Raw genomic sequence first — 14,064 nt, 5'->3', positions numbered from 1 at the left:
TTTAATCAACATGTTATTTCCTGTAATCCTTTTTCAACATTAATTGCTACAGAAATTAAATGATGTCAGGAGAGTGATTAAGACCTGAAGCAAGAATTCTCTGCTCCATATGGATCCATATTTCGACCACTCCTTTTATTTTACATACATATCACGTCCCAAACGTTGCTAATTATGGCCATGTATTTAGCTGCATAGAAGATACAAAACTAATCAAGGAAAATGACACAGAAAATCTTGAAATAAAATCAGGCTTGGTAGTAAATAAATTAGCACAGTAAAGCTGCTACAACACTTTAATTAAATTTCTAGCTAAAAAAAACATAGTGAATATATTAACATTAGCACTGATTAGTAGACAGCAGAAAAATCTGCATATATAAAATTCCTTGTAATAATAATTTCTAAAAATGTAAACTGGAATAAGCACATAGAATGAATGAGAGAGAAACTCAGTTTCAAGATAGACGTGCCCTACAAACACTGCTCTCTGAAACACACAAACACTTTGAAAACGATATACTGTGCTATAATTGATTCTATGTGAAGTTACGACGCATCCAGGAGAGATACTGATATACAGGAAGCAACAGTAAGAATGATAGTCGCCGGCCGAAGTGGCCGAGCGGTTCTAGGCGCTACAGTCTGGGACCGCGAGACCGCTACGGTCGCTGGTTTGAATCCTGCCTTGGGCGTGGATGTGTGTGATGTCCATAGGTTAGTTAGGTTTAAGTAGTTCTAAGTTCTAGGGGACTGATGACCTCAGAAGTTAAGTCCCATAGTGCTCAGAGCCATTTGAACCATTTTGAATGATAGCCAAACTTAAGTGGAGTGAATCATGTAGGCCAGCATTTAAAGCACTTAATATACCATTGCTATCGAGCATATACCTACACGAATTCCTATGCTGGACAAAATTCTGATCCTCAAGATATCGAGACACGACACAACTGTGATGCAAAGAAACAGAATTTATTTAATGGGCCCAGAGACAACACTAAGAAAATCTAATAAAAGCCGTCCCATGCAGACCGAAAGGCAGTAGAAAAACTCCCTCCAAACTTGAGAAAGGTAAACAATACAAAGATTTTCGAAAGATCTCTCAAAACATTTTTGATACAAAACTGTTCATATTGTATAAAGATAAATTCCCCCACTCTCTTGCGTACAAAATAAAATACAATCAAAGCCACATACCATATGTTGGTCAGAACAGACAAAGCTTCCGAATTAGATTCAAAGAATAAAATGCATTTAGATATGACCCAATAAATATGCCATAGCTATACACATTCAGGACATAGGACATTCCTTTGATAACATAGAGGACAACTGAATATTATTTCACAAAACAAACAAAGGACACAAATTCAGTGTTTCTGAATAACTGGGAACTTTCAGTCACAATAGAAAACATGGACGGAACACAGTAAACGCGAAATCTTAATGGCAATGAGCTTCTTTAATAGTTCTGCAGATACGCTAGCTAATGCAATATAAGTCTCTCCACTTTCCACTTCTTGAGTTACCTTAATAAAAAAATAAAAATAACTTTAGTGTACTGTACAGAAATACTAATAATTACATTATGTGGATACTACGTCTGCAAGTTTTGTAGTGTTGGCAGAAGAGCCAACACCGTGTTGCTAGAGGAGGCCGAAATGCACGCTTTTAAGCTCACTCAGACTGGCGTGAGGTCTGGAACAGTTAAGGGAATTTTTAGTAGCAAATAAAGTACGTAGTTGATGTAATACTTAACTTTAATCCATAAGTGGTGTACATCGGTCTGACGGTACAGGCATCACAAGTTAAATATCTATTGATAATGGCGCCTTGCTAGGTCGTAACAAATGACGTAGCTGAAGGCTATGCTAACTATCGTCTCGGCAAATGAGAGCGTATTTGTCAGTGTAGCATCGCTAGCAAAGTCTGCTGTACAACTGGGGCGAGTGCTAGTAAGTCTCTCTAGACCTGCTGTGTGGTGGCGCTCGGTCTGCAATCACTGACAGTGGCGACACGCGGGTCCGACGTATACTAACGGACCGCGGCCGATTTAAAGGCTACCATCTAGCAAGTGTGGTGTCTGGCGGTGACACCACAAGTTTTATTTTTATTTTTTTAATTTTATTTTATTTTTGTCTTCACTGCCATGTATTTGCAACGGTAATACTTTTAACAAGGTATTGTAAAGATTCAAACAATGTTATGGCTGTTGTATGTATTTATAGCGTACAATGTAAGTCAGTAATGATTTATCTCTGAGGTAAGTCACTATATATTTACATCGTTATAATCTTTGGTTTGTTTGTTTTATGGGGTCGTGTTCCGTGAGACAAATTAAGCTAACAACGTAAAGTTATGACGAACGACAGGGTTCTGTGCACTGTAACATATTCCAAGTAACTCTGTCACCGTATAAAATTTACAGTCTTAATGCCCGACTACGCTAATAAGCGCCTGTTACATGCTTTTGTTGGAAAATGAAACCACAACAACTAAATGACTGCATCCGCCTGAAGATGGCAGTCTAAACGCTCGAAACGTGTCTTGGGATGAAATAAGAAGAGCGACTCTCCATTCGTCGGAGGTTCGAGTCCTGTCTCGGGCATCGGTGTGTGTGTTGTTCTTAGCGTAATTTAGTTTAAGTTAGATTATGTAGTGTGTAAGCTTAGGGACCGATGACCTGAGCAGTTTGGTCCCGTAGGATCTTACCACAAATTTCCAAAAATAAGAGTGACTCACGCAGATAATTGTTTCATTTGAACTTTTATTGTTATAAACAGCGTCAGTTCCTTACATCAGTCCAAAATAGAAGACGTAAGATAAATGCACAGTACAATGTGAGAGAAGTAGAATTATAGCACTATGTACAAAAGGAGATGTAGCTGACAGAAACACAAAATATATTCTTAGGACTCAAGTCCAGTGACGTGGTGGCCACTCGAGTAGTGTGACGTCAGAGGCCACGGCAACGCCTGTCCAACGACGTGGCATCGTCTCATGCAGGTAACATCGTACACGATTCTAGAAATATGGACGGGCGCTATCATGTTCAAAGATGAGATCCTGGTTATCAGTTTCAAGTTATGGCTAGAGCCGCAATTGCAAAACGTCGAGATAGGTGACACTGTATTGTATCCTTCGTTACTGCTAGATTGAAATTTGCAAAAAAAAATATTTAGCTGTTCCCAAAATGTGTGCAATGCATTTGAGAAAGTTTTGCCTCGAAAAGACAAGGCCCAAGTGCGATTACATGATGTGAATATTAGTTTAACACAGATCATAAAATACATATAATTATTTGGTTAACTCTCGTCATCCTTAGTATCTTTCTTTTTCACTTTTTGATGTCTTCCCGATGTATGAGGCCCTGATGTATAGCTTGAAAACATTGACAGTGAAAATATACTATTGGGTTGGTGTACAAGCTCGTAGCATTTTTCCATAAGTTTAATTAACGCAGCGGATAGACATAAAAGAGAGTTTAATCATCAATAACATACTCTTGTCCACTACTTACAACAGTCAGCCAACGATGGGGTAACTTTTCGATTCCGCGTCTGTAGAAGTCACGTGGCGTTGAGGCGAAGAACCCGTCGAGCCACGCTCGGAGCACATTCACATCCTGAAAGGAATGTCGTTGGAGATTGTCCGATAGAGAGCGGAAAAGGTGAAAGTCATAGACAACAAGATCGGGTGAGTAAGCTGGGTGCGGAATGACTCCCTAACCCAGCTCCTGCACAGTGTTTTTTGCCAGTCTAGCAGAATGTGGCCGGGCGTTATCATGGAGTAGCATCACTTCACGCAGTCCTCCAGTTCTCTGCTGTTGGACTGAGTATGCAAGACGTTTCAGTTGGCAATAAATATCAGCTGTGATGCTTACAGCTCGGGAAGGCAATTAGGCAAATAATAGCAGTGTATGACCCGTGGTCTAGGGGTAGCGTCTTTGATTCATAGTCAAAACGTCTCCTGTCTCGGGTTCGATCCCCGCCACTGCCTAAATTTTTATAAATAATCAGCATTGGCGGCCGAAGACTTCCGGCATAAGAAGTCAGCCTCATTCTGCAAACGGCCTTGTCAAAGAGGGTGGAGGAGCGGATAGAGGTTCAGGGCACTCTCTTGTCCTAGGGGTGGGAAATTGCCCCTAAAGGAGGAAGAATCAGCAATGATCAACGACATGAGGATGCAGAAGGCAATGGAAACCACTGCATTAAAGACACGTAACGTGTATCCACAGGACATGTGGCATGTAACTGAAGGAGTGTCATGATCATCTCTCCATTGGCAAAAGATTCCGGAATAGTCCCCCGTTCGGATCTCTGGGAGGGGACTACCAAGGGGGAGGTTTTCATGAGAAAAAGATTGAATAATCAACGAAAGGATAACGTTCTACGAGTCGGGGCGTGGAATGTCAGAAGCTTGAACGTGGTAGGGAAACTAGAAAATCTGAAAAGGGAAATGCAAAGGCTCAATCTAGATATAGTAGGGGTCAGTGAAGTGAAGTGGAAGGAAGACAAGGATTTCTGGTCAGATGAGTATCGGGTAATATCAACAGCAGCAGAAAATGGTATAACAGGTGTAGGATTCGTTATGAATAGGAAGGTAGGGCAGAGGGTGTGTTACTGTGAACAGTTCAGTGACCGGGTTGTTCTAATCAGAATCGACAGCAGACCAACACCGACAACGATCGTTCATTTGTATACATGCCGACGTCGCAAGCTAAAGATGAACAGATAGAGAAAGTGTATGAGGATATTGAAAGGGTAATGCAGTATGTGAAGGGGGACGAAAATCTAATAGTCATGGGCGACTGGAATGCAGTTGTGGGGGAAGGAGAAGAAGAAAAGGTTACAGGAGAATATGGGCTTGGGACAAGGAATGAAAGAGGAGAAAGACTAATTAAGTTCTGTAACAAGTTTCAGCTAGTAATAGCGAATACCCTGTTCAAGAATCACAAGAGGAGGAGGTATACTTGGAAAAGGCCGGGAGATACGGGAAGATTTCAATTAGGTTACATAATGGTCAGACAGAGATTCCGAAATCAGATACTGGATTGTAAGGCATACCCAGGAGCAGACATAGACTCAGATCACAATATAGTAGTGATGAAGAGTAGGCTGAACTCAAGACATTAGTCAGGAAGAATTAATACGCAAAGAAGTGGGATACGGAAGTACTAAGGAATGACGAGATACGTTTGAAGTTCTCTAACACTATAGATACAGCAATAAGGAATAGCGCAGTAGGCAGTACAGTTGAAGAGGAATGGTCATCTGTAAAAAGGGTCATCACAGAAGTTGGGAAGGAAAACATAGGTACAAAGGAGGTAGCTGCGAAGAAACCTTGGGTAACAGAAGAAATACTTCAGCTGATTGATGAAAGGAGGAAGTACAAAGATGTTCCGGGAAAATCAGGAATACAGAAATACAAGTCGCTGAGGAATGAAATAAATAGGAAGTGCAGGGAAGCTAAGACGAAATGGATGCAGGAAAAATGTGAAGACATCGAAAAAGATATGATTGTCGGAAGGACAGACTCAGCATACAGGAAAGTCAAAACAACCTTTGATGACATTAAAAGCAACGGTGGTAACATTAAGAGTGCAACGGGAATTCCACTGTTAAATGCAGAGGAGAGAGCAGATAGGTGAAAGAATACATTGAAAGCCTCTATGAGGGTGCAGATTTGTCTGATGTGATAGAAGAAGAAACAGGAGTCGATTTAGAAGAGATAGGGGATCCAGTATTAGAATCGGAATTTAAAAGAGCTTTGGAGGACTTACGGTCAAATAAGGCAGAGCAGAAATCCTGTTCCTCCTGTCATTGAACGTCACTAACTCCCAATGTATTTAACTTTAACCTGTCCTTTTCCCTTCTTAAATTTTCTAACCTACTGGCCTGATTAAGGGGTCTACATTCCACGCTACGACCCGTAGAACGTCATTTTCGTTTCTCCTGATAACGACATTCTCCTGAGCAGTCCCCGCCAGGAGATCCGTATGAGAATATTTTACCCAAGAGGATACCGTCGTCACTTAACCATACAGTAGAGCTGCAAGCCCTCGGGAAAATTATGGCTATGGTTTCTCGTTGCTTTTAGCTGTTTGCAGTACCAGCACAGCGAGATTGTTCTGGTTAAAGTTACAAGGCCAGATCGGTCAGTCATCCAAATACCGAAATATGTAATATTGGATTTCAACAACGACCAAACAGTGAACACATGGTGTGTCGTGGAGCGATCACTCTGTTTTTAAAACAATTGAAAAGCCACGATCGCTTCAATCGTTTACTAGATGACCGGTTTCAGCACTCTGAAGGTGCCATCATCGGTGTTAGGCGAGCAGTGGTAGTTTTATCTGGTGACTTCAGTTTTATATTTTATGGAAAGAACGGCCATGAGAGCAGTTTTTATTTTTTATTGGTTGTGACAATGATTTTATCAGATGGTCTGCCTCATATGCCATGAAGTCCATATGGTTTTATTAATGTTAATCCACGTTTCAGATCTGATGATGGCACCTTCAGAGAGCTGAAACCGGTCATCTAATAAACGATTGAAGCGATCGTGGCTTTTCAATTATTTTAAAAACGACCAAACAGTTTGACGAAGAGACAACACATCTCACAGGAATCACACACATTGCACACAGTGCATAAAAAAATTTGTCTATATTCAAGAGTGAGTTATTCAGCCTTCGTAAAATTATGTCTCTGAGTAAAACTTAAAAGTTCGTTTAGAGCATTTTGATTGTTATTTGCTCTTCAAAGAATGAGTAATAAATAGATAGATGGCATTGCAAAACGGCTGAAATCGTTAAAACTGAAGAAAGCTCCAGCCCCTCATGGAATCCGCAACTGAGATAGCCCCTCTGTTAACTACCTCTATCGTAGAAACCTTGAACAGAGAACCGTTCCCAGCAGGTGGAACAAAGCACACACCACACCTATCAACAAGAAGGGTGGCAGAACTCATAACCACCGTCCAATAACCTTGACATCCATTTGTTGTGGAATCATAGATCATATTCCGAGCTTAAACATAATGAGGTATCTCGAAAAAATCGACCTCCTCAATACCAACCGCCATGAACTTCGGAAGCACAGAGTGTGTGAAACCCAACTCGTACTTTTCTTGTATAACATCCTGAAAGTCATGATACAAGGCAGGAAAAATCAATAACAAGTTAAAAACATTTTGAAACAGAAGCTATTAGCAACTAACACAAATTCCCATCTTCCAGACAAGGAAAACTGTGGAAACATTAAAGAAACTCCATTTTCAAGTGGCTGTATGTCCTTTTTCTGTTTCAAAGTACAGGATGGTACTCAACTGTCGACATATAGCTTAACTGCTCACACGTCCTGTAACCTACTTTAAAAATATACAGTATTTTACTCATAACACAAAAATTAACAGTTTTCTCCAAATAGCTTTGATATGTATTGCGCAGTACTCAAATATTTACAACGTTTAATATTTACAAACGCTGCACAAAACAGAATCTCATGTCTCAGGAGAACAAAAACAGTAGAAAATGCTGGAAACTGGTTATGGTGGTATCTAGTGCACGTTCCTCCATGCAGTTATAAAATCTGTCGTGAGACTGAAACACTGTCCAGGAAAGACCATGTGCTCCTAGGGTCACAGTCCTCCAGGTATTTCCCATATATAGTAAGTAGACAAACTATTTTTCATTGAAGTCTTAAATACATTCAAATATAGCAAAACTGAAACATGTCATTTATTTTGTTGTGGAAGTAGCTGTGTCTCCAAATCTCTTACTTGGGAACACTTAAAACACAAAATAAAGCTACCATCTGTTTGTGATGCCCACAACATCAAAATGCATGCTTAAGCACATACTGCTCACAAGATTTATATAAAAAACAGGAAATCTAGAAAAATAAGCCGATATCCCCTCTCAAACCACTTATAGTATAACATTTCATAATTTTAGGGGTGCAGAAAGTGAATTGATATTTGGCAATGACATGAATATGTCTGATGTCATGCAGATGATAAGCAATGGCGAACAACTTGGGACTAGAATGACGTTATTCCTCCCCCCCCCCCTGCACTCTCCAGCCCCCATCTCACCCCCCACCCCCCCACCCCCCACACACACAAACGCACTTGCTGTAGGAAGTCCTTTGATCTGGCTATTGCCAAGAAAGAGATGTGGTTTAAGGAGCAGTTGAGAAATGTAATTGGACAGTAAAACACTGAGCTGCAAGTGGAAGAGCTAAATATGTGTATTGGCTTAATATCTCTCTGATTGGCCTCTTTGCAAAACAAAAATGGTTCTGAGCCCTGTGGGACTTAACATCTGAGGTCATCAGTCCCCTCTAGAACTTTGCAAAACAGGGATATGGCTTAGAAGTGGGGGTGTGGCTTAGGAAGGTGGGAGGGGAGAGTGTTGGGTGGAGAGAAGGAAGGGGAAGGAAGAGGGGGGAAGAAGAGAAGGGATGCGGGGAGCTGCAGAGTCCTACTGGGTGCTAGCCACATCGATATGATAAAATGAGTAATTTGCTCTCCTACACACGTGTTTCATTTTTGGATGTGTAATTTTCACACACTGTAGTTTTCTGAGTAGTAATTACTTGGATGTTTTGGTAAAGCAATGAATTAACACTGATTTCAACTAATTATTATTGTTATTATTATAATAAAGTATTTCATACACTTTAAGGTAATTAAACAATTTATTATTACTATATTAAAAATTTTATATACTGTATTTTATTACTGTTATTATTAGAACTGTACACACCTGTGGCATGTTAAACTGATGGTGACATCAAGTTATATTGTCGAGACGAGGGGGATGTAACAACTCTCCATCCCCAAATGAAAACTGAACCGTGTATCAGCACCTGGCTGTGTCACACTCACCAGGTAGCTCTTTGTAAATGTGGAGGACGTTCATGCAACTTCTACTCTCTACAGCCTTTTGACAGTCAACAGGTTGTGTATATGCAGAGAGTGGCATGCAAACAAAGACGAGTATTGAGAAGCTGTTGTGAATTGTGTGCAGACAGCAGCAGAACCGGACCAGCTGCAGCCTGCCTGGAGGGTGTAGTGACAGTGCAACCTGGTGGCAGACTGGGGAACCTCGTGCTAGAGTACGCTTCTGCAGCTGCCGTGGCGCGGCGCCACCATCTGCAACTAGCTGTCCCATCCAACATTTCCACGTTGCTGGCTGCCGTCTTTGACAACCTCACTGCAGACCCTTTGTCCGTGCTTCTGCAGCAGCCTCCGTGCCGGGGACAGAATCTTACTGAGAACGAAGTGCTGAACGACAAACAGAGACAGCCTCCACATCCACTCTCTGAAGAGGAAACGGTGAGATGGGCACGGAGTAGGCACATGCCTGTCATTCTTAGGTACGTAAAGAAATGTAACATACTGAAAATAAATAGTCAATAAGGTCCATTTGAACTATGTAAGTGCCAAAAAAATCACTGTGAACAGTAAAAATCATGAAATTATTGTGAATAACTGCCCATGACGACCCTTAGTGGAATGGCCATATACACTGTTGGCCATTAAAATAGCAGCTATAAAACAGTGGCTCATAATAAATCAATAATTGGCTTGGATATGCAGGTGATTTAGTATTTCAATGCATCAGCACAAAGTTTACAGGAGTAACACCACCATCTACAATACAGTCAGGGCGTTCGGAAATTCCCATAACGAACTTCTAGAACTTGTATAGGAGAGTGAGTACATAGTACCGGGTGATCAAAAAGTCAGTATAAATTTGAAAACTTAATAAACCACGGAATAATGTAGATAGAGAGATAAAAATTGACACACATGCTTGGAATGACATTAGAACAAAACAAAAAAAACAAATATCACAAAATGTCCGACAGATGGTACTGGACAGCATAAACGTCAGTGACTGCGCATGACAATCGTGTATAAAAGGAGCTGTAATGAGAGAGAGAATCAGATGCACCAGGAGTCGCAGCATGTTGACGTTACCTGAAAAGGCACTTTTAGTGAAGCTGTATTATCAGAATGGGGAATGTGCTAGTTCAGCGTTACGATCCTATCGCCATAGGAAGGGGATTCGAATGGGTAAAGGTCCGTTGACAAATGCAGCTGTGGCGAGAATGATTTCGAAGTTTGAAGCCACAGGTTGTTTAGACGATAGACCCCGTAGTGGCCAACTGAGCACAAGGCGTAATGCTGCTGAGACAGTTCAGGAAGAAATGGAGACTGTAGCGGGTTCGTCTATGCACGGGGAAGTCAGCGCTCATGCAGTCGTACATTGCACCGGCATTCCATACACTACTGTTTGGTTGGCACTTAAGCGTACCCTCCGATGCTATCCATACAAAATCCATTGGGATCATGAACTGTTAACTGGCGATTTAGTGAAGCAAAGGGCATTTGCGGTGTGGGCGTTTCAAAAGATGGCGGGGGATGACGATTGGTGGGTCTGTCAACACCCACAACTGCAGAATTTGAGCTACCGAAAATCCTAGAACTGTCGTGGAAACTCCATTGCACGACGAGAAAGTCACGGTATGGGTTGGATTTACCACATCTACCGTTATCTGGACTTTTTTCTTCGAGGAAATGCGTGATTCTGGTTTTGTAACTACTGCCGTGACGAGTGACAGGTACGCCGATATGTTACAGAATCGCATCATCCCTAGCCTGGCTGATAAACACCTGCTGGAACGCACGATGTTTATGCTGGTTGGCGCTCCACTCCATATTGCTAGATGCGTGAAATATCTCTTGTGCGCGCCGTTTGATGATGATCGTGTGCCCAGCCGCCACTTTCGTTATGCGTGGCGTCCCAGGTCCCCAGACCTCAGTCCATGCGATTATTGGCTTTGGGGTTACCTGAAGTCGCAAGTGTATCATGATCGACCGACATCTCAAGGGATGCTGAAAGACAACATCCGACGCCAATGCCTCACCATAACTCCGGACATGCTTTACAGTGCGGTTCACAAAATTATTACTCGACTACAGCTATTGTTGAGGAATGATGGTGGACATATTGAGCATTTCCTGTAAAGAACATCATCTTTGCTTTGTCTTACTTTGTTATGCTAATTATTGCTATTCTGATCAGATGAAGCGCCATCTGTCGGACATTTTTTGAACTTTTGTATTTTTTTGGTTCTAATAAAACCCCATGTCATTCCAAGAATGTGTGTCAACTTGTACCTCTCTATCTACATTATTCCGTGATTTATTCAGTTTTCAAATTTATACTGGCTTTTTGATCACCCAGTATTTTGAGCAGGAACTCTTTTTCAGAATACTTACAATTTCCGTTCTACGACGGTTTCTATTCAGGTGTGCAATTCGTCCACATCTGTTGAAAGAAAGAGGAACGCCAGAGAACTGCTTGTCCTGGTATGCAATAGAGTGGACACTATGATGTGTACTATGTCAGACAGCCACCTGATGTTACTAGATGTCTATCTTTGTACGAGACCTGTTCAATACCTGACCACCTCCAATACAGTAAACACAGTTCGGTACATGTTTTCGGAGCACGCAGACATGATCCTTGAATATGGTGAAGCTCGAGATAACAGAAGAGGTGCTAGTTGGCTGTATCAAGAACATTTTCCACAACGTAGCACACCATCACAAAAACATTTAACCAACATACACAGCAGCTCTGAGAGAGAGCTACCTTCACCGTGAGGAGGCAGGAACCTGGTGCTCCATGGAAACGCGGCACGCCCGTATTTGAAGATGATGTACTGCATGGCATTGAAGAGAACCCGTGAACGAGTTCTTGAACAACAGTGTGTGCAATGAGTGTTAGTCACAGTACCGTCTGGGACATCTGTGTGACCAACAGTTACTTCCATACCACGTAGTAAGGGTACACACTATCGGTCCTGCCTGCCACAGTTCCTGCACTGCTGCATACTGTGTCTCCACAACAAGTTCTGTTCACAGATGAATATATGTTCTCTAGGAACTGTGTTCAGAATTCGCTAAACAGGTACATCTGGGCAGGTGGAAACCTTTGTGCCATGCATGCTCAGGGATATTAGCACTGATTTGGTAATTAAAGTGTATGCAGGTATATTCTGGACTGTCATGTGATTGGGCCATACCTCTTTCCAGTCAAGCTAACTGATCCTGCTTACTTGATCTTCCTGCAAAACGCATTGGATCCGTTCTTGAAAGCTGTGGCACTGAATGTTCGTCAGGAAATGTGGTTTCAGCATGATGGTGCACGACCTTACTTCACATGCGGTTCAGAGGCATCTCGACAGACGATATGGTGAAAGATAGAGGGGCTGAGGTGGTTCAACCACGTGGCCGCCACGACCGCCAGACTAAACTCCTGTGGGCTACTTCTTGTGTGGACATATGAAAAGTTTAATTTGTGAGACTCCTGTACAGACGGAGGAAGGTCTGCTGGCACGAGCTCTGCTCTAGAAACTGGAGAGGCATCATGTGGGATGAAGAGGAAGTGGAGGAAGTGTGTGTGTGTGTGTGTGTGTGTGTGTGTGTGTGTGTGTGTGTGTGTGTGTGTGTGGAGGGTTTGGCGACAATGAACAAGGCCAGATCTCAGTCATCGTTATGACACAGTGCAGCAGTTATCAGCACTTTTGAGTAGTGTGATGGTGTAGGGTGCCACCATAAACACAGCACTATAATGCACTACTTTCATGTGGGTAGCCTTGACAGGAAGGACTGGGCCTTAAGGGATTGAACATCATTCGTAATGATTATCATATACACATTTATTAATACCATCACAATTTTCTTATTACTATACAGCTGATTGAATTAAGAATATTCATAAGTAAAATCTGAATTTTAATTTTAAGCAATTAAGGAAGCAGTTTTTCAAACCTAAGCAAATGCCCAGCTTCCTTCATGCCCCTTCTTTCCATCTGCATATAATTAAAAAAATATGCTAGTATAAAGTGAAGTTAAACAGAAATTTTGCAACCTTTCGAAGTATCAGTTGATGCAATGAAATTAATTCATCACAAAAGTTACAGCAAACATGACAGTTTGAATCAGATCACCAATACGAAAGGTAAATGCTAGAAATAAGTAAATTCTCGGGAGTGGAGGTACCAGTCCGACGTCACTGGAAAATTTTCGGATTCCTTACAACATGGGCAACATCGAAGTACCTGAGGCTCCCACTTGTACAACACACAATAAAACATTCTTTAAGATACATACCTCTTAATGTAAAAGGCCAATGGAAATGCAGAATATATAACGCATACATTGATTACAAGGCTAAAGGAGTTCTTTAGCTCCCATTTAAGTTGAAGTGACACAACTGCCACTTAAGAAAAATTACACAAAGCAACAGCCCCTTTACAATTTGCTTAGCAGTGTACTGAAAGAACGAAACTATTAGCCTCAAAATGGCAACAGCCTTTTAATCCACAACACACGAAATACATTAAAAAAAACGTTACTGAAAATAACCTGTTAGTGCAAAACGTCAGTTGGGCTCCGCAAGAGAAAACAATTCAGCAGTTACCAGTTATCAGCGATGACAACTCATAAACATTAAGACCCTTTACTATTTAAAAGCCAAGTTATGCTGGCTTATAAAGCGAGAGGCTGAGCAGAGCACCAGGTCTCGACAGTCAGTTTCAACAAAATACAAGATAACACTGTGTGAAAGTACACAGGATAACTCGTTACAAACCGTAACGAATTGAAAGACAGGCTAACATCACATGTTCTCCAAAATGTTACAAATAGCGAAGTAGTACATAAAGATGCGCTCACCCAATGATCATAAGCTGTGGCGATGCTCAGTCATGCTAATCAGGGGAGAACCGCGCAGCGGCCGTAACTAACACAGGCGCTAAGGAGGCACAGCTGAAAACAAGAAGCCAGGGCGGAAAACGGCCGGAAAGTATCCTGGGTAGGTGCGAGCAGTCCAGGCACCGACGAGGTAGCCTTCCTCGTGTAACCGAGGCAGAGGCGGGCCGGCTCGCCTCGACGCAGTAACGTCCTCCAGCGCCGCATAGCCAAGGCAGCGAACAGGCCTGTCTGTGTCCTTCAAGATCGCTAAGAAGCGACAGAGGGCCC

General features: G+C 41.9%; 1 protein-coding gene across 1 annotated transcript in view; it reads left to right on the top strand.

The window, feature by feature from the left end:
* The window catches only part of LOC124716722 (galactoside alpha-(1,2)-fucosyltransferase 2-like), a 188,992-nt gene that overhangs the window by 102,685 nt on the left and 72,243 nt on the right, over positions 1-14,064 (top strand). The window contains exon 2 of the mRNA XM_047243264.1: positions 9,035-9,383. Within this exon, the coding sequence (XP_047099220.1) occupies positions 9,035-9,383 (349 nt within the window). The remainder of the gene's footprint in view (positions 1-9,034; positions 9,384-14,064) is intronic.

This window comes from Schistocerca piceifrons, chromosome 9, assembly GCF_021461385.2.
Source record: "Schistocerca piceifrons isolate TAMUIC-IGC-003096 chromosome 9, iqSchPice1.1, whole genome shotgun sequence".
NCBI classification, from domain to species: Eukaryota; Metazoa; Arthropoda; class Insecta; order Orthoptera; family Acrididae; genus Schistocerca; species Schistocerca piceifrons.
This window is presented reverse-complemented; position numbering and strand designations above follow the sequence as displayed.